This window comes from Neltuma alba, unplaced genomic scaffold (assembly GCF_004799145.2).
Source record: "Neltuma alba isolate B1F8T4 unplaced genomic scaffold, ASM479914v2 tig00012516_pilon, whole genome shotgun sequence".
Taxonomy (NCBI): Eukaryota; Viridiplantae; Streptophyta; class Magnoliopsida; order Fabales; family Fabaceae; genus Neltuma; species Neltuma alba.
The window spans coordinates 18,360-39,245 of record NW_021636983.1 but is presented as its reverse complement, the minus strand read 5'-3'; the positions used below and the strand labels follow the sequence as shown (position 1 = coordinate 39,245).

Below are 20,886 nucleotides of genomic sequence, written 5' to 3'. Positions count from 1 at the left end.
AATAACCTTCGACCCCTCCCTGTCATTGGAAATCAAGCAAAAGGAGACTGAACACTAGAAAATACAATCCACAATTCACAATAACTAACTAAATAATCAAATGGGAAGGTGAGAGAAAATCTAAGGTCTACTAGATGTGGTGATGTGCGCTTTCTCTCGGTAATTTGAGATTGAACGGGAAAGTTGCCTCTGTTGGTGATATGTGTCCGCTGTTGCAAAGCATATTCGCGTCCTTTCGTTTCTTCCATAGGCAAGCACTTCAAAACAGTGAAGGAATCGTTTGGAAGGTAGAGGATAACCATTAAACTAGAGGAGCTTGCGTCGTGCGTGGGGATCTAACGGCAGAGGTCGCTGCCATTGTTGTGCAAATAGAGGCAGATTTGAGTCTCCTTTGTCGTCATCGCTGCGGAGAAGGCCATCACCGTCATTGTGGAGAAGGTCGTCGCCGTCATTGGAGGTGGACCGCCGCCGCCGCCGTCACCGTCACGGAGGTGGACTGTTGCCATCATTGCTGGAGATGGACCGGTGGGGGATGGAGGATGGTGGCCGGATTCGAAGGGCTAAAATGTCAATCTCCAATTCTCAGGAACTGGAACTCGGTTCCATGGGGAGCTGATTTTCAAGCCACCAAACGCTCAAAATATTTAGTTCCGGTTTCACTTTCAATTCTTAGAGTTCAATTCCTTGCAACCAAACAGGGCATTAGTTTCTAATGGGGCAGCAAGGGACTGGGTTCAATAAGCCCCTTCGCTGGTAACGTAGTGGAGCGAGGGAATCCTGCGGAGGCTTCAAGGGATTTATTTAGGAAAATTGGATGACTTGTCGTAAATGGAGAATGCCAACTTGGTGCTCTCCTCCCTGCAACTGCAGACTTTGATTTAGCCATTGATTTCAAATCACAACTTCAGTTCCAGAATCCAGATACACCTAAATTCTCTAAGCACAGCTGATTGAGCTGAGATCCCAAATGCTCTGACCAAAGCTATAAATATGAAAACTCATTTCTATAGCTGAACGCAAGCGTGGACCCTCCTTTTTTTTTTTTTTAGTGATTTTTTAATGCTTAATATATTTTGCATGATACTGTGAAACTGATAAGGTTCGCCTTGGACTGCTTGATTTGTTTTGATTGTTCAAGAAAAAATACTTTGGTTTTTGTGCATATTCAACTGAAAACTAAAGGCTACCCCTCCCCAAAAAGATAATACTCCTCCGGTCCTAATTATAAGACCCAATTGACTTATTTGAGGAGATTAAGGAAGTAAGTTAAGTTGGTTATTTATAATAAATAAGTGTTGTCATTCCTAAAATATCCTTGCTAATTAAGTATATTGGCTAAAACTATCATTATTAGAAGGATTATTTTAAAAAAAATGCATAAACATAAGAGACAAAATGAATTGGGTCTTATAATTAGGACCAAATAAAAAGTCAAATTGGGTCTTATAATAAGGACCGGAGGAGTACTAACTTCATGAATAAATCTTAATTTTCACCTTCATTATGTCCCTAAATATATATTTTAATAGGGATATAATTAATACTTGCTTTTAAAAATACTTTAGGTATAATAATTGATTGTTTCAAAAATAATAGTGACGCTAAGGCTTTGTTTGGTTGGAAGGTTTTTGGGAGGAGGGGAGTAGAAATTGTGTTTGGTTTAGAAAAATGGAGGGGAGGGGAGGAAATTTTTTTTTTTTTTATCTCTTAGTGCTCTCCTCCCCTCCTTCTGCTCCTCTTCAAATTTAGGATTTTTTGGAAAGGAACGAAATATTATGTCTCATTCTAACTAAATTACTTATGTTAGTTTTTGAATATTCCAAGTTTCTTCTTAGTAAACACTTTTTTTTTTTAAACTTTTTTTAGCCCCTATTATTCTTCTAAGGATTTTTTTTCTTTTTTTCTTTTTTTACTTCTCAAAGATTCTTTTTGTTGTGTGCATATTTTCTTTCTCTAATTTCATCATTCCCCCTGCTCTTTGTCATTAATCTTTTCCATCTTTTTTCCTTACTTGATCCCCCACCTCATTCATCTTATCATTATTATCAGTATTTTTTATTCATTTATTCTGTATAAAACTATTCTTTATTGGTTTATATGAGTTGAAATCGTTAAGATATATTAAAATGATATTATCAATCACCAAATTTATTGATATGTGTCCATATATACCTATTTTAATTCAATTTTATTTTAAGCATGTGAGGTTGCACACATTATATAATTAAGAATGGGATAGTTTAAAACTTATAGCATAAATTTATTTATAATTTATATAATATGCTAAAGATTATAATATTTTTTTATTGACATTTATTTTGATACATGATTATTTTATAATCTATTTGTTATGTCTTAAGGTATTTTTTTTATATTCACAAATTAGAAAATAATAATCATGATATAAATATCGTAATAAAAATATATTTGTCAACTTAAAATTAGCTCTCCTCCCTTTTCTTTCTAAACCAACAAAAAATCTCCCCTCCAGTCTCTTCTCCTCTAACCAAACAAAACTCATAACCTCCACTCTTTTCCCTTCCCCTTCCTTTAATTCACCCCCTCTCCTACCAGACAAAGCCTAAATGGAGGGTAAAAATTAAAAAAAAGAGTTAATTATCAATACCTCTTTAATTTATGTGTTTTTCATTATTATGAATTATATTTAGAAACAGACAAAATAATATTACCTTTGTTTTTTAATATAAGATCTTGTTTGATTTTTATTTTGGTTTTAAATATAAGACTCCAATCCACTTTGTCTCTCATATCTATTTTTTTTTTAAAGATAATCCTTCTAATAATTATAGTTCTATCCAATATATTTGATTAGCAAAAATATTTTAGAAAAAATAACACTTATTTATTACTAATAATTAATTTAATTTGTTTTTTTAATCTTTTTAAATTAGTCACCGGAGGTATAGTAATTCAAAGGTAAAGGTCTCAGAAGGTTGGTCAAAATTAAAAAAAGCATGAGAACGAGCATTCGAACACCTTGTTCGGTTACGAGATGATAAAGGTCGATAACAACGCATTTGGCAATTGGATAAAAGATGAAGAAAAGCTGATGCTAGATTGTTGACTGAGAGGGTGTTTGGATAAACTCAAACTATGGTTTCAAGAATAATTTTTGGTTTAGATAAAAAAAAAATAGTTTCTGGAGAATAGCTTTTTGGGAGAATATATTCTGTGAATAGATTTTGAAAAAAAAGTGATTTTGATGAAGTGACGTTATCAGAATCTTTTTTTCATATACAAATTACTAAAAAGGACATGAGCTAATATGATAATTAGATAAATGATGGATTTTAATTTATATTGTTTGAAATAATAAATTTTTAAATAATAAATTATATATGAAAAAATATAATTAATATTATCTCCGATCTTTAGTATAAGAGCTAATTGGGTATTCTATTTGATTTTGAATATAAGATATCAATCTATCTTGTCTCATACATTTATCCATTTTTTTCAAAGTAGTCCTCATGTTAGTTTGCACATGTTAAATGTTACATCAAATAATAATCCTAATGCACATCGTTAATAGGTATTTTAGAGAATGCAACACATATTTATTATAAATAAATAATTTAACTAATTTTCTTAATATTTACAAATTAGTTTTCTAACTCTTACATTAAGGATCAAATGTAGTAATTGATATGTGTATATATATTTATATCTCAATCCATGGTTTTATACCTTCAAAAGCAAAAAAAAATTCACTTTATAAAAAACCATGGTTTCATACCTAAAACCATGGTTTCCAAATGAAAAGTGATTTTGGAAAAAATTATGGTGTTTGGTTACTTTTATACAAACCATGGTTTCAAATTGAAAAGTGATTTGGAAAAAATATATAGGGGGTGTTTGGAACACCTCATAATCACTTTTCAGAAGTATTTTTCTGTAAATTGAGATAAACTCCTCCACATATTTACTTCGTATACCATAAAAACACTTCTAAAATTATGATTTTGTTCATACCCAAATACCTTTATAGTGTTTGGATGTTTTTCTTTCAAACCATGGTTTTCCCTTCAAAACCCAAACACCCCCTAAAAAGCGAGGACTCAAGCCTGTGACCACAGAGAAATTAAACCGTTGACAACACAGGGAAATTAAACCGTTGGTTATACTCTCCTGCCGGTTTGCCCACGCCCATGTGACAGCATCCTTTCGCGGGGAGTAGGTTAGGTACACCAAACCCAGTGCCCTAAGATCTTCAGCTTCTAGCGGCTGCTCGCTGAATCCGCATGTAACCCATTTTATCCAGCTCCCTGTTTCTCAGTCGCAGGGCATGTACAGGGTGCACTGAACTAATTCTTTTCGCTTACTTGTTTTCTTTTCATCATTTTAATTTGTGTGATCATTCTCGCCCATTATGGCGAACATAGAGAACAGGCAGGTCATATTTAAAAATTTTATAGATCGAGCTCCTCAGGATACTGATCTCGAACTCAAAGTTTCAAAAATCGAGCTGAGGGCTCCCTCAGGATCAGGAGCTCTTCTCGTTAAGAATCTCTACCTCTCTTGCGACCCTTATATGCGGGGTCGCATGCGTGATTTCCACGAATCTTATATTCCACCCTTTGTTCCTGGTCAGGTATGTCTTTCTTCCTACAATTTCTCTCGATGCTCTTCTGTTTGCTTAATCCACTTTACTGTTCTCTCTGCCTTTAATTTCTGGGAGTTCAGTTATTGCTCGAAAACCGACATATATCGGGCGGGCGGCATATGATATATTCTTTGAAGGACGTCTCCAATAGTTATGCGTCTCAATTCTCCCACTCCATGCATGAGTTTTCAGTTTTGGAAAACTAATTGCAAACTCATCAATAATTCCGGCACCGTATTAGCAAGTTGGGAAAAATAGAAAACCCATTGTTTGTTCGGGACAACTTGTCTCCTCTGCTTATCGGTGCATCGCATACTGCGATGAGTTGGCAGAGAATCAAAGTGCTTGTTTGTCTGGTCCTTGAAAAATACGTCGCAGCTCTCAATTCCTTCCTTATACTCCAATAAGGTTTTGTTATGAGTATACATTGGAAATCTTACAAGTATTGTAAGTTTTATAAGTTCAAAGGGTTGTCCTTCAATTTCACAAATGTTGTGGAGTTTGTAAGCTCAAGGAGTCTCCCTCCTAATAATTGACTAGTTTTTTGGGATGGACTCTCCTCTTAGACTTTTACTCATCACATTAGTATTTTTCATTGAGAGTTGGTCAACCAGAAAGGGCTGCCCATGGAGGGTTCTGACCAGTAAGAAGACTGAGTGAAGTGTTGTAGAGTGGAGCCGCTGGGGACGTCGGCTCATCACATTATGTGAGACTCATAACAGAGTACCCCTTTCGACAGCCGACGTCCCGAAGGCTCTACTCTACGGCACTTCACTTAGTCTTCTTATTGGTCAGAACTCTCTTCAGATAGCTCTTTTTGGTTTGGCAGACTCTCAATAAAAGCACCAATGTGATGTGTATAAACCAAAGAGAAGAGCCCATCTTAAAAGACTAGTCTATTAAGAAGGAAAATCCTTTAAACTTGTAAACTCAATAGCATTTGTGAGATTCCTCAATGTGGAATTTATAACAAAAATGTGATGAGCACAAATCCAAGAGGAAAGCCCATCCCAAAAGATTAGCTTATTAGGAGGGAGAGCTTGTTGAACTTATAAACTTCACAACATTTGTGAGATTCCTCGATGTAGGACTCATAACAGAACATCCCTCTCAAGAGCTGACGTCCCCATTGATCTGCTCTACGGCACTTCACTCGGTCTTCTTACCATTAGAATTCTTCACAGGTAGCCTTTTCCGGTTGGTCGACTCTCAATAAAAGCACCAATGTGATGAGCATAAATCCAAGAGGAGAACTCATCTCAAAAGATTAGTTTATTAGGAGGGAGAACCCCTTGAACTTCTGAACCCTACAACACTTGTGAGATTTCTTAATGTGGTACTCATAACAAGGTTTCAATTGAATTCTGGAATGCTTTTGCATTCCTCCACAGTCCACACTGTTGGATGTTAAGCCTATAGCATGTGCGGTACGCAACGCCAAACTAAATATAGCATTTGCTTTAGAAAATTACATGCAGAATAATTTGATTGAGAAATGCTGTATCTTTCAAGGGGTCAGGAGTTATTTCTTCATGGAATAGGAAAGAAAGAAAGAAAAGGATACGTAGTAATGAAATTTTGAGGACAAACAAAAGTTGCCTAGGATATTCTTACTCTCTCCTTGGAAGTTTCCAATGATAAATTTCTTTATCGTTGTCTTTGGACCTTCAGCAGCAGTCTGCTTAGAGTTGTCGGCTATGCTATAATTGCTTATAATATAGCTTTTCTATGTGGGGAATTTTTGTCTGGTAATTTCTCCGTTAATTTATTTTGTTGAAGGCCGTTGAAGGATTTGGTGTATCTAAAGTTGTACATTCCGATGATCCAAATTTCAAGCCTGGTGATTTGATTTCGGGGATGACCGGCTGGGAAGAGTACAGTTTGATAAAAAAGACTGAGCAGTTGAGAACAATTCAGCTAGATGATATTCCTCTCTCGTACCATGTGGGTCTTCTTGGTATGGCATTCGTCGGGCTTAACATACAAATTACTGTCTTATAATCGTTTTGAATTCTTTTGCAAAACTTTGGATGTATAATTTTCCTACCTCTCATACATAGTGTGCATATGCACATGTACTCTACTTTAGTCTTGCTTCATTCTTTTAAACCACTGAGTCAATTAATGATATCTTGCTGCAGTCTGTCTTTTCACCTTTAAAATAAATTTTAATTGGCCATCCAAGAATGAATTTTTGGCGTTGGTCAAGACGAGCCTAAGTTAATATCCAAGTTCTCAGAGTTTTGAAGCCTTCTATTTTTCAAGTCTCTGATTTGTCGGGCTAAACAATTTAACTTTGCGCATTCTTTCTTTTCCTTTTTCATTTCTATTATTTTTAAGGAATGCTAGTTGATTTTTATTGGACTGGAGGAATACGGGTTGATTGATTGAGATTTGCTTATGGGTGCAATTTTCTATTTTATGGTAGCATTTTTAAGACCTTGAGCATCCCCTTTTTTCTTGCTGATTTTTTCAGTGAAGTAGACTCATCATCTGTCCTTGTTCTATAATTCCCCTTGGATGTCACCATCATGTCATCCAGTTGAGAAGTTTTGGTAACTGGTGTACCCACGATTTCATCTTTTCAATTATGTAGGTATGCCAGGATTCACTGCTTACGCAGGATTCTATGAGGTCTGCTCCCCCAGCAGAGGAGAGCATGTTTTTGTATCAGCGGCTTCAGGTGCAGTCGGTCAACTTGTTGGCCAACTTGCTAAGTTGCATGGATGCTATGTCGTTGGAAGTGCGGGCTCAAACCAAAAAGTTAGTTTTGCTAATTATTCTTTGAATAGATACCACTTCCCCCCATCAGGTTCAGAATAATATATTTTTTTCGTTTAATGTCTTATTAGGTCGATCTTCTGAAAAATAAACTTGGATTCGATGAAGCATTTAACTACAAAGAAGAACAAGACTTGAACGCATCTTTAAAAAGGTGAGTTAAAAAATGATGAAGAAAAATTCTTGGCTACCCACATATATTATATGGTCGTACAATAAAAAAGAAATAATGTTCCTTATGCAAGCAACTTTTACCGCCCTATATTTTAACGACTCTCCATCATCTTTTCCTTCCCCGCCTGACGCAGGTATTTCCCACAAGGCATTGATATCTACTTTGATAATGTCGGCGGCGAAATGCTCGATGCAGCTCTCGTTAACATGAGAATTCACGGTAGGATTGCCGTTTGTGGGATGGTGTCTCAGCAGAGCCTCTCTAATCCCAAGGGGATTCACAGTTTGTTCAATCTCATCTCGAGGCGCATCAGGATGCAGGGTTTTCTGCAAAGTGATTACTTGCACTTGTACCCACGCTTTTTGGAACATGTTATAGGTTACTACAAACAGGGCAAGATTGTGTACGTTGAAGACGTAAGTGAAGGTCTGGCTAGTGCTCCTGCTGCTCTTGCTGGACTTTTTTCTGGCAAGAATGTTGGTAAGCAAATCATTCGTGTTGCCCATGAATGATTTACTGTTTCTTCTCTTCTCTTCCTTCCTTCCTTAAAGAGATGCAGAGAAGCCATGATTTATTTTGGACTGAACAGAGAAGCCATGATTTGACATTATTAATTATTAAATTTGAGAGTATTGGGACCAATCTGATCTAATGATCTCATGGTCGTCGATAAGCCGAAAAATTAAACAGGACATTTCACTGCTTCTCTTTCCGTGGAAGATGTTATATTTTTCGCTGAGCTGTCCTGCGTGCCGCTGTTTGATTCCATGTATTTGATGCTCCCTTCCTTTTTTATTATAAGATCTTTTTAATTAAATTATACAGTTTAAGAAAATAATTAAAATTAGTTGAAAATAATTAATATTTAACAAATGCAATTTTTTTCCCTAAATATACCTCTATATATAAATGAGTAAATATGAAAGAGTAATAGTGAGATAAATAAAGAAAGAGAATGTATCAGATGTATTAAATTAGGGATAAAATAGATAATATAGCCAAACTTAAAGAGGATTTTATAAAAAAAAAAACAGATTCATTTAAAAAATTGGATCTTATAATAAGAGACGGAGGGAGTACCAAATTTTCATAGCATTTAGGGTACGCCTGTTATAATCCTAAACTCAAAGATAATTCAGCTAGAAAACATCCGTTGAAAATACTGTGGTTGTGTTTACTTGATAGGTGTTTGCATAGAAATCAAACCATGATTTTAGAAGTGCTTTTACGATTTATGAAGTAAATATGTGGAGGAGTTTACCTCGTTTTGCGAAAAAGTGCTTCTGAAACCATGATTTGGAGGTTACCAAAACTAATGTGTTTGGAGTAGAGTTGGGTAAAGATTTTTCAACAAGAAGTTTTATCTAACTCATAAAATGAGATTGGCTGTATGAATTGAACAATTTCATTACATTACATAACTGTTTACATATATATACCTTATCAATAGGTAGATTCCAATCAATATGTTCTAAGCGCTTTTATTTAATTTCTTTCATTAATTTTCATGAGTCTAAAACTCATATAGCCAACATTTTACATCAGCGTTTTCGTAAATTTTTTAACATGTTTGAATTACTTTAAATGGTTTTAATTTTTTTTTAAATAGATGTCATGCTAAGTGCTAACTAGAACGTCTTTATGTCTACTTTCATATCAGCAAGTTTTGGCTCCAAAAATCTGTTTGCGTTTTTTTTCCTTCCGAGTTCTAACTATTCCGAAGCAGCAAGACTACGAAATTATAAAGGTGATTGTAAGGGAAAGGAAAAGAAATGAATAGTTAGGCGGATGTCCTCAATCTTCTCCGCTACGGAGCGTCACGTCCAATCTTAATTTACCAGCGGTTGATAAAAGGATATTTGAAAAATGAAATTTAAAATTACAAGCCAAAATGCATAGCGTGAAAGATCAATTGCATGCTTTAACGAAATCTCCCACCAGTCTTTCATGTTCAACATTTTAGCTTGTGTTTTCTGCATTTTCTTTCGTGCGGGACAATCCTAGGTCTTTTTCCCCAAATATTTTTGGAAAAATCTGTCATAAAAAAAATCCTAAATAACAAGAAAGGAGGCGAGGCCTGAACTAATATTTTGAAAATTCTGTAACCAAAAAATTATGAAACTTGTCATTTTTAGTTTAATACTTATTATTTTCAGTTCTATTAATATCAGTTATGTCACAGAAGAGATAAAATGGTTTGAATTTAAATAAGTAATAATGAAATCCATTAATTCCCTCTGACCATTTTTTCTAAAAATCATTTCAGTTCATACCACACATTTAAGCATAAGTAACTAGGGTTGAAAAATCCAGATAAATCTTAAATTATATTTACAATAATAATAATTAAATACAATTTTGTAAATGTTAACCAATTTATCAAACTCATGTCATCTTCGGTACTTACACATGTATAAGTAACTTTAATAAATGAAATCCAAATACAATCAAATTTCCCAAAATCAGTAAAATAAAAAAAAAGACCCAAATAAAAATCACAATTAACCAATGTTACTTAAAACTAATGTTACTTATAAAAATCATAATTGTCTAAAATCATAGTCGTTTACTACTAATCTAGATAAGTACTAAAAAATTGTGCACTTAATCTGATAAAATGATTAAAATTAGACTAATGTCCTCAATTAGAATACTTTTCAAAATGCCTCTGAAACATTTTGAAACCCCAGCAAGCAACATAAAAGAATGTTGTCAAAATTCAAACATCGGATTTATCTTTTTTGTTTATAAAAAGATCAAAATCAAAATCTCTCAAGTCTTATCATTTCTGTAACTGTCCTTCACGCCATTTACAATTTCTATTCTGAATCTCTCGGTCTTCAGTACTAATATTGCATATTAATCGTTCGTTGAATAATCATATCAATTAAAAATGGGGGAAAAGGAAGAGGAGTCTTGAGCCTTCCATGAAATCAAACCTTATGACGAGCAACAACCCTTCTTTGACTCCACAACTGCTTCCGAGTTCTCTTCCCCTTGGAGAACAACAGTCTTTCCATTCCCAATAGCGGCAGCATCTTGTTTCTGCAGCTCTTGAGATTTCATAACCTTCCGACTCAAAATGTTGTATATCTCCTTCACAACTGTCTGGAAAGCAGCAGCTACGTTCGATGAATCAAGGGCTGATGTCTCCATGAAGAACAAACCCTCCGCCTCAGCTAAGGCCTTGCCTTCAGCAGTAGACACCTCCCTGGCATCCTTGAGATCTGACTTGTTCCCAACAAGTATCGTGACAACATTCATATCAGAATGAGCTGTTAAGTAATAGAAAAGCCCACTTAATCCTCTTCATCACATCTAACAATCAAACACTGAGTAAATCTTTTTGAAGCCAGAAAAAGAGCAAACAACTGACCCATAATGAGCCAATAACAAAGGATCAGACACCTATTTCATAATTAATACTACCTCGGGTCTTGAATATAAGAACCAAACAACTAATGTAAGAAGATTATAGAATTAGTTAAGTTAATTAATTCATAAATATGTGTTGACTTTTCTAAATTATTCTCTATAATCACGCGCATTGGAATTATTCCTTGGTGGCAACTCTTTATAATTAATAGAGATATTTTAGAAAAAAAAACATTGTAGATTTGGGAGACAAAGTTGACTGAGATTTTATATTTATGACCAAACCCAACTCCAACTAGCTTTAACAACATGAGGTAGTGCAACACCATTGTATTACAAGGTTTATAAATATGCATGGGAAAACATAAACCGATTAGGAGACAATCAACGCGGACGCAAAGTTGGAGCAATTAGCGACATAGGATGGTGACTGTGGCTATATATGGATGGCTTTTGTAGTTTTGTAGTGAAGAAGTGAATTTCTATTCCTTCTCCCCCAACCCCATCTATAAAAGACGTGAAAAAAAAGCAGTCTCCACTCTCAAGATCTTTCTATGAAAATGAGTATAAGGCATTCGCATCTACAACTTGTGAGATACCGTGGTTGCTCTCACTAATTTACATCCTGCACTTCTCTACTGTGATTATCGATCAGCACAACAAATAGCAGCCAGTCCAAGTTTTCATGAAAGGAAAAAGCATGTAGAAAATAAATGCGACTTGGTTAGAGAGAAGTTGCAAGCTAAGGTTGTATATCTGCTTCCTCACAACTCGTGATCATCTGGCACATATAAATACCAAACCTTTGGCAATTGGCCCCTTTCCCTCGCATCCATGTTGAGTATGATTGATATCCATGCTCGAAGTTCCCTTTCATTCCCTTGAACCAACAAACACCTCGTCAAATTCTCAGATGCGTCAAGGGATCCGCAGGAAAAGGGTTTTGCATTTTCCCTCAAAGTCTGACTCAGTGACCCTAACTGGGGAACTTGCATTGATTTCAGGAGGTGAGCTACGGGTTTTGTGTTTTTTATTTTTTATTTTGCATCAAGTACTCATATCATGAAAGCCACAGAAACAGTCTACTGTCTCAAGATCTTCTTCAGAAGCTGAGCACAACCCATTAACACCCAAAGGTTGTGAGATACAGTTCTTGGCCCATCTTCTTGCTGATTTACATATGTCCCTTGCTCTCACCTTGGGCCGCACTACTACGATAATCAATCAATCAGCATTACAAATTGTAACTAATCTTGCCTTTCATGACAACATATAGTGATTGACTACCACTTGGTTAAAGTGAAATATCAAGCTAGGGTTGTTCATCTACTCTCTCCCAACTCACCTGATCAGCTAGCAGTTAAGCGTGCACAAAGCCTTTTGCGATTGGTCCCTTTTGTTCACTTATATCTAGGCTAAGCATGATGGATATGAAGCTAGAGGTAATGGTTGTAACTAATGGCCTGTTTGGTAAGTTGGAATTGATTTTGACGGAAACGGAGGTGGAGATGGGGACGGAGGTGGAGATGACATGGATAAGGAGTTTAAAAGTATGTTTGGGATGTCATGGAAATGAGACATCATTTTTAATTAGAACACCCTAATGCCCTTCAAATTTTATTCAATTTGACGAACTTCCCTCAACTATTCAGAACCATCATTGCCAGATTCTTCACCAACCACTCAGAACCATGCTATTAAAACTCTTCAAATCTTGGTGGCCAAGCTGGTAGTCTTCGTTCTTGTCCATCACTTTGAACATCTCCTCCAAGAACGACGTTACATAACTTAGATCTGTTGTTCTTGCCTTCACCACCTCCTCCAAGAACCACCCTTGCAAGATTGTCAAACCATGACGGCAACGAGGTATGGAGGGACTGGGTAGTCCAGGTTGACGTCGAGGGAGTAAGGAGGTCACTATCACCTTCAGGCTGTCAGATCAAAGGGGGGTGGTCACTGGTTATAAGCTTGAAGGCTATTAGACCGAAGGAGGGGCGTGCTTGCATCATGGTTGGAATTACAAGTCTTAGGGTTGGAGGATGGAAGCCAATTCCACCAATTTTGGTGGACTTGGAATTGGAAATTTTCCAATTCCATTATACCAGACAAACATTATGATGGAAATCAATTCCATTTTTATTTCTATAGCCCCAATTCCATCGTACCAATCAGACCATTAGCAAGTTAGTATAATTGTTAAGCTGTTGTGTGTGTGTGAGTGAGCGAATGTGTTGTTCCCTTCCCTTCTATATGCTTCCCTTATCAAGTTTTGCTATTTGGCTATCAAAGAGGTTGCGAGGAAAGCTTTTGGCAAACTTGAGGAGTTGTAAAGAGAAGACAATAGAGTTGCATATTGAAGGTCTTGATACTAGTGAGAGAGAGTTTTGAATTCCTAATTGCATAAATGTTTACAATATTGTATCAATAATAAACATTTTGACAAGTTAAGAATCTAATAATTTTACTCTCTTGGTTTTGATTAAAGTTTTCTGATTATGCCCAAAATCCTTTAATAATTGGTTAGATGTGCTAAATGGATTTGTTATATTCGCTCACTGACAAAGTAACACCAGAACCTCGTTTTAGAGTTGTGCCAGCAATTCCACTATAACTAAATAAAATAATAATAACAGCTCAATAGTGAGAGAGGCTTAAAAGGGTCAAAACAAAAGTGATAACTGCAATTCTTACTGTGAAGTTCATTAAGCCATCTGCCAATGCTATCAAATGTTTGGCGCCTGCTAATATCATACACCAAAAGTGCTCCAACTGCACCCCTATAATATGCAGATGTGACAGCTCTGAATCTCTCCTGCCCAGCCGTGTCCCAAATTTGTGCTTTAATTTCCTTTCCATTGATATCCATCTTCTGAGTTTGGAACTCTACCCCTATAGTCGACTTAGAACTAGAATAAAACTCATCCCTGGCAAATCTGGCAAGCAAATTTGATTTCCCAACAGCTGAGTCACCAATTAAAACAATCTTGAAAAGGTAATCCTCAGTTTTCTCTTCTTCATTATATAAAGCCATCAGCCAGTCCTAGGAGTTGCCAGTGTGTGGAAGCAATCAACAATACATAATCATTATGGACTTTAGCCTCCCCCGCTATACTGTCACCTAGCATGAGAAAAAGGAATTAGAGAATCACGCCAAAACCTCAATTAAACTTTGCCATAATGTATGAAAGGGGTTAACTTAATTTTTTTTTTAAAAAAAGAAGCCTCATGTATATATATTTTCAAATTTCATTCGTTTGGCAGATAGTCTCTTCAAAAGCCATGTTTCAAGCAGGAAGAAATATGGTTTACTTCAGCGTTATTGTTATACAATAAAAGCATGAAGAGGGAAAAAGAAAGAAACAGATCAAACACTGAAACAGAGATGAGGAAAAGAGAAACAGAGAGAAACCAATCCATTATTATTACTCATAAGCCTGGTTACAATGACTTTCTCATGCCTTTTATAGAGACTAATCAACAAACTCCTAACTACCTGTTAACCCTAAACTAGCTCATATTCATTTATTACATATCAGTTATCTTCATCCCTATTCTCTCTAGAATAAAGATGATGAAAGAGTGATTGCATGTTGATCCCATGAGTTCTTTTTGGTACTTTACCGCCTAGGGTTGGTGTGTGGAAAGAAAAACATGAAGGATGCCCTCACTGTAAAATTTTACTTGTTAAGAAAGAATTCTGAATAAGAAGTTTTCAGCAACTTTGTATCAGTTATTGAAGACAACAGCAATAGCAGCAGCAAGCGTTATCCTACTAAGGTTGGATTATAGATTGTACAATGCTATCGTGCTCTATCAATAATTCTTTGGATATATTATTAACCAAAAGATGCCAAACCTATGTTTTACAGTTGGCTGCAAACCCGGATAAAGGAGGAGGGTCTTGACAGCCAATGTGAAACTTTGTTAAATCTCACATGAATATGGACAATAAACAATTATCTTAGACAAAATGGTTTAAAATTTCAGCTAACATTTGCACAGTAGTAAAGATTAAGATTAATATTATCATCCTGTATACATAAGAAGAAATATAAAAGATAAAAATTTGAGAATAAAATGTGGTTGACTAATCAACTTTATATCTGATCTTGTAGTATTGGAGCTGGAGAGGGCAAGGGCATACATAAATTGTTAATCATCAAGCACACTTAATCAATATTAGCATCATGGCCATAATCCTTCTTTTGGAACCCATGTGATCTCCTTATAATTATAGGTTTATCATCACACACACACACACACACACAGAGACATTTGGAGTATAGAGCCTACTAAACACTGAAAAGTTATGGACAACAAACAGTTATCTAAGGCACAATGGTTTAAAATTTCGGTTGACATTTGCACAGCACTAAAAATTAAGACTAATATCATCATCCTGTATAAATAAGAAGAAATATAAAAGATAAAAATATGAGAATAAAATTTGGTCGGCTAATCAACCACATTAGTACTGGAGCTGGAGAGGGCAAGGGCATGTATAAATTGTTAATCATCAAGTACGCTAATCAATATTAGCATCATAGCCATAACCCCTCTTTTGGAACCCGTGTGATCTCCTTCTAATTAGAGGTTTATCATCATATTCCCTCGCCTGACAATAATATATATATACATATATTTGGAGTACAGAGCCTACTCAACACTTTAGATCATACTGCACTTTTACTTCTCAAACAGATGTAGGCCATGAAATGGCCGCAATTACCCAAAAGTAAAAGAGCAAATTCCCAAAAATGATGAAGAAAACACTCAGATGTGACCACTTTTTTGTGACATGTAACCAATTTTTTACTTCTTTTTTTAATGTTTTATTGTTTTTCTTTGATCTCTTCACTTTTCATAACCGAAGAGATACTACAAGAAACCAAGGAATAATGCAAATTGTGAAAACAGAGGAGGACAAGATATCCTCTAAAGCAGAGGGGGGGGGGAAAGAAAGAAAGAACAGAGTCATCAATACGATAAGCTCTCCAATCCTTTGTTGTATTTGACTATTTTTCAGATAGAACCTGCCGCAGAGACCATGGTCCATAGCCTAAACATGAAAGACCAACCATAAAAATTATCATGTTCTATGTCATATATTTGAGGGGTAAGAATAACTCTTGTAGATATGAGCATTGGCCTGAGCCAAACAAATTGAAAAGCAGCATAGCCAGCACTAAGGACTGCAATATTGAAAAAACACAACCACTTATAACAACAAAAGAGTGTATCGTTCAAGAATTTTATTATTCTGCATCTTTTAAAGAATTTTTCTGATAAAAATGATCATCATATATCATTTTGAGACAAGCTAATGACAACTAACCAACAAAAACTCCTTTGTAGGAGCAACTTGATGAATTGCAGAAAGCTGAAGATTTCAGTGAATGGAATGACCAACATTCAAATCATCAGACTTGTCTTTTTTTATTACCATGCCACAGAATTTACGTTCTCCTGAATGCCAACGCCTAACAGATCAATAAACGGAGAAAATAAAGGATAATCTCCTGTAAAGTCAAAGTATGAGGTATAATGACATATACAGATATAAACTTCTATTGCTACGGATTAGAATTTAGAATAGAATAGAACATCAACATTCATTTTTGATTTTGTCTTCATTGAGAGCACTCATCTGCCAAAATCTTATTTTAATACATAATAATTAGTCGCTACCAATGACAACAGGCAATGCAACCTAAAAAGATCAAACTTCAAATTTGTCGACCTAATTCAGATATTTGATGACAAACCAGACAATCAACACAAAGCCTAGGGTCGCTGTCAAAGAAATAAAGCATGGTAACTTTAACTCAGATAGGCATCCCAAGCATACAGATGCCCCTTTTTAAGCTACTATACGGTCTTAAAAGTGAGTCTAGATCATTATGAAGCTCAGGATAACTTCAATACTTTTCTAACGTTTAGCCAAGTTTCAGAAATATGAAAGACCAATCCAGCATAAAGCCTAACTAAAAATTACCAAAACAGTTTTATCCAAGAAAAAAGGCCAAAAGAGGTAATTAGATAAACAAGCATCGAAAGAATTGGCCACGATACTAAGGTTCCATTATAGAAGGAAAAGAATAAATACATCGAAATATTACATGTTCGCACAACAAGCTAAGGAAGTATTGAACAGATCAATATCAATATCAATATCAAATGCAAAATCCAGTTAAGTTTGCAATGTGAACTAAGATTTCACCGTACTTGTCGAAATTGCACGAGAAACGCAGTCAAAGTTAGAGGATAAATCCAACGTAGAAGAAAAATGTAAATTTGTACCTCAAAAATTGAGAAAATAACCGATAGATACTAGGGTAGCATGCCTAATAACAGGAACACGGGCGCTACGGGATGATTTAAGAGAATTGGGTAAAATCAGCCAACGCCAAGGCGATGAAAACCGCAACGCCTGGGGAGGTGAATGAAAACAAAGGGACAGAGAGTTCGCTCGGGGTGGGAGGGTGTCTTCGAGTTTCAGCATTTGCGATTGCAGGCTATTGTGGTGACAAGTAGATCATGATTTTGATTTTGGTTTTGGTTTTGATTTTAATTTTAATTTTAAGTGCTGAAATCACTCATATAAATTAACGTAATAGCCCAGGCCAAATCAAAAATAACAACAGACAGAAACGCCACAGCAGTAGTTTCTTTTTCTTTCTTTCTTTCTTTCTTTTTTTTAACTTGTTTTTGGGTATAATGCTTGTTTAACATATCTAAACTAGAAATTTCTCCCCCCACAGTGCATGGACGAAAATATTTGATCAGATTTTAAATTATAATAAATTACATTATTTAAGGTAGTTTAAGATTTACTTCCTATAAAAGTATGATTTTTTTGTTATTCAATACAATTTAATTATTATAGTTCTAATTCAATTGTAATTTAATCTTTAATCTTTGACTCAGCCATTTAAAAGTTAGTTCCTGTATTTTAAAAAAATAATATAAAATATTTTATAAAATTTAGAGACTAAAATTTTAAATGGTTAAACTTATAGGAACTTAATTGTATTGGGTCGTTGGCAAAAAAGAAGAAGTTGTATTGGGTCACTTTAAGACTATATTACAATTGAGTTAAAAAAAAAAGACTCAAAAAATAATCTTTTCAAAATAAAAATAATTAATAAAATATTCTATAATTGAACAGAAAGCTCCTTTAGGCCATAAAGATCACAGCATAAGCCATTAAAAACATTTTTTTTACCAGCATTAAAAACAAATTTAAACAAAAAAAAAAAAATCTTTACGGTGATGGGACTATAACACCACCCTTTATGTACGTACATGTTGTAACGCACCGCTCATGTTTTGCCCAAGATACACAAAGGCTCGCGACCCAGAATTGTCCAAAGGTGTCCACAAAAGTCTTGGGTAAGTCTGGAACTCTCTAGAAATGTGTGGAGCTTGTTGGGGAAGCTTGGAAAGTTCCAGAACACTATAGATACTTGTGGAGACACCTAACCCCTTGTAAATATCTAGATATTTTTGTAGAGCATTCTAGATACGACATTGTAACCGTCGGATCAAGTAGATCTTAGCCGTCCATTGAGGAGGTGGAGAACTATAAATACCCCCTCCCCCTCATTCATTTGACACACTCAAGAAAGTGAGAGTGTGTAAGTACTTTGAGAGATCAATACAAAGTTCTTTCTTTGAGTCTCTTGTTCCTTCGTGAGTAGGCTGACTAGCAACTTAAGGCAAGAAGTTTGCTAGGCCGCACGGTTCGTTGGAATTGCGACCAAGTCCGTGACAGTTGGTATCAGAGCCAAGGTTAGAAGATCGTTGGAACATAGAGGTAGATGGAAGGCGGAAGCGAGACTATCAATATGTCCGAGGGAGTGAAGAAGAAATCTAAGTCCCAGAGATCTAGTTCAAGGGAAACCATGGAGGGTTTTGAGACACGGCTAGCCAAGGTGGAGCTTGCAATAGCCGACGGGGAGGAGAAGTTCGAGGAGATGGGGCAAAGCATGGACGAGTTCCGTGAGGAGATGCAAGCCGCCATGAACAAAGTCCTCGCCCAATGTCTCGACAGGATGAAGGCCATGGAAGAGTCTCACAGGGATGAGGTTTCTTCGATTCGTGGAGAACTCGCGAGGGTCTCGCGTAAGTTGGAGAGTGCCGAAGAGGAGCTCATCTTGTGCAAGAAGGCTCTTGCACAAGAAAGTCCGTCAACGTCCGAGGTAAGGACTACATCCTCTAAAGTAGATGTTCCACGACCTAAGGCTTTCAAAGGGACAAGAAATGCGAAGGAACTAGATAATTTTCTATGGAGTATGGAGCAATACTTCCGAGCGAACGTCGTTACCGACGATGCACTTAAGGTTAGCATGGCATGTCTCTACCTCGAGGACACCGCTATGGTATGGTGGAGGAGGAGACAAGGGGACATAGAGAAAGGCACTTGCACCATAGACACTTGGGCTGAATTCAAGGGTGAGCTCAAGAAGCAATTTTATCCTAGCAATGTGGAAGAAGAGGCCAGGGGTAGGCTAAGGCGTCTTCAACACAAGGGAAGCATTCGCGAGTATGTGAAGGAATTCACCGAGGTACTGCTTGAGATCCCTGACTATCCTGATAAAGAAGCTTTCTTTGCCTTTATGGATGGACTGCAACAGTGGGCTAAACTTGAGATCCAGAGACGTGGTGCTCAAGACTTGACCACCGCTATCTCCATTGCCGAGTCCCTTATTGAGTTCAAGAAACCCGAGAAGCCAAAGCTGAAAGATAAGGGCGGTAAGGGAAAAAGTGGGGGAGAGCATCACCGAGGCAGGGAGACCACGGACAAGTCAAAGGTTCCCAAGGAGTACAAAGCTGGAGAAAGGCCATCACTTAAATGCTTCTTTTGTGAAGGACCACATAAAGCCAGGGATTGCCCAAAGAAGGCTAAACTTTCAGCATTGATCGAGGAAAGGGAGGAACGGGAACGAGAAGAGGAGAAAGTAGGATCCCTACAACTCCTCAATGCAATTAAGGCAAAGGTGGAGATGCCCAAGTCCGGAAGGAAGGGACGGTTATTTGTGGAAACCGAGATTGGAGGACATACCGTCAAAGCACTTGTGGACACGGGAGCTTCCAATAACTTCCTTAGAGTGGAAGAGGCTAAAAAGTTGGGCATTCACTACCAAGGAGAACGTGGTTGGCTTAAGGCAGTCAATTCAGAACCGAGGGCTACCTTTGGAGTTGCTCGCGATGTCAAGGTAAGCCTGGGCGATTGGAACGGCCTCGTAGACTTCTCCATTGTCACCATGGATGACTATCCAATTGTCTTGGGTATGGAATTCATGGACAAGGTTAAGGCCGTGCCAATCCCCTTTGCCAACACGATGTGCATCTTGGAAGAAGGTAACACCCGACTAGTACCTCTAGAACGGGAAACTCAACTCCGAGAGAAACAGATTTCGGCCATGCAACTCTCCAAAGGCATAAAGAAGAAGCAGCCCACGTATCTAGTTGCTTTGGAAGAAGAAGCAGTAGCCTCGCCAACTAAAAACCTCCCGAGGTGTATTGAGCATGTCCTAGAAGAATTCAAGGACATGATGCCGCCCGAGTTGCCCAAGAGGTTGCCACCAAAGAGAGAGGTGGACCACAAGATAGAGTTGGTGCCTGGTGCCACACCACCTGCGGCAGTGCCTTACCGTATGGCGCCTCCGGAGCTTGAGGAACTTAGGAGGCAATTGAAGGAGTTGGTGGACATGGGATATATCCGTCCATCAAAAGCACCTTATGGAGCCCCGGTATTGTTCCAAAAGAAGCATGATGGGTCACTTCGGTTATGCATCGACTACCGGGCGCTTAACAAGATCACGGTGAAGAACAAGTACCCAATCCCACTTATTGCCGATCTCTTTGATCAACTTGGCCAGGCTCGTTGGTTTACCAAGTTGGATCTAAGGTCGGGATATTATCAAGT

At 36.8% G+C, this 20,886-nt stretch overlaps 2 protein-coding genes across 9 annotated transcripts; one reads left to right on the top strand and one right to left on the bottom strand.

Annotated features, from left to right (window-relative positions):
- The first annotated feature begins 4,187 nt into the window (after positions 1 to 4,187).
- On the top strand, positions 4,188 to 8,292 carry LOC114727988 (2-alkenal reductase (NADP(+)-dependent)). Of its 2 annotated transcripts, none has more exons than XM_028914786.1 (5): positions 4,188 to 4,612; positions 6,404 to 6,548; positions 7,221 to 7,387; positions 7,477 to 7,559; positions 7,714 to 8,292. In XM_028914786.1, exons 1-5 carry the CDS (start codon positions 4,391 to 4,393, stop codon positions 8,090 to 8,092), a joined length of 996 nt encoding a protein of 331 aa, XP_028770619.1. In that variant the 5' UTR covers positions 4,188 to 4,390; the 3' UTR covers positions 8,093 to 8,292. The 2 variants fall into 2 exon arrangements, with proteins under 2 accessions (XP_028770619.1, XP_028770617.1); XM_028914784.1 differs by having other exon boundaries at positions 4,190 to 4,612; positions 6,404 to 6,581.
- A 1,939-nt stretch (positions 8,293 to 10,231) lies between these two features.
- Positions 10,232 to 17,477, bottom strand: LOC114727982 (ras-related protein RABA5a). Of its 7 annotated transcripts, none has more exons than XM_028914772.1 (4): positions 17,181 to 17,477; positions 16,291 to 16,474; positions 13,647 to 14,073; positions 10,232 to 10,855 (listed from the first exon to the last, which is right to left on the bottom strand). In XM_028914772.1, exons 3-4 carry the CDS (start codon positions 13,984 to 13,986, stop codon positions 10,521 to 10,523), a joined length of 675 nt encoding a protein of 224 aa, XP_028770605.1. In that variant the 5' UTR covers positions 13,987 to 14,073; positions 16,291 to 16,474; positions 17,181 to 17,477; the 3' UTR covers positions 10,232 to 10,520. The 7 variants fall into 7 exon arrangements, with proteins under 7 accessions (XP_028770605.1, XP_028770606.1, XP_028770609.1 ...); XM_028914773.1 differs by having other exon boundaries at positions 16,291 to 16,421; XM_028914776.1 differs by having other exon boundaries at positions 16,291 to 16,421; positions 17,256 to 17,477.
- Positions 17,478 to 20,886: the final 3,409 nt, after the last annotated feature.

Coding starts and splice junctions, on each gene's coding strand:
- LOC114727982 (XM_028914772.1), bottom strand. CDS start 13,986: ATGGCTTTATATAATGAAGAAGAGAAAACTGAGGATTACCTTTTCAAG. Junction 10,856..13,646: donor ATGGCTTAATGAACTTCACA/GTAAGAATTGCA, acceptor ATTACTTAACAG/CTCATTCTGATATGAATGTT.
- LOC114727988 (XM_028914784.1), top strand. CDS start 4,391: ATGGCGAACATAGAGAACAGGCAGGTCATATTTAAAAATTTTATAGAT. Junction 4,613..6,403: donor CACCCTTTGTTCCTGGTCAG/GTATGTCTTTCT, acceptor ATTTTGTTGAAG/GCCGTTGAAGGATTTGGTGT. Junction 7,388..7,476: donor GTGCGGGCTCAAACCAAAAA/GTTAGTTTTGCT, acceptor ATGTCTTATTAG/GTCGATCTTCTGAAAAATAA.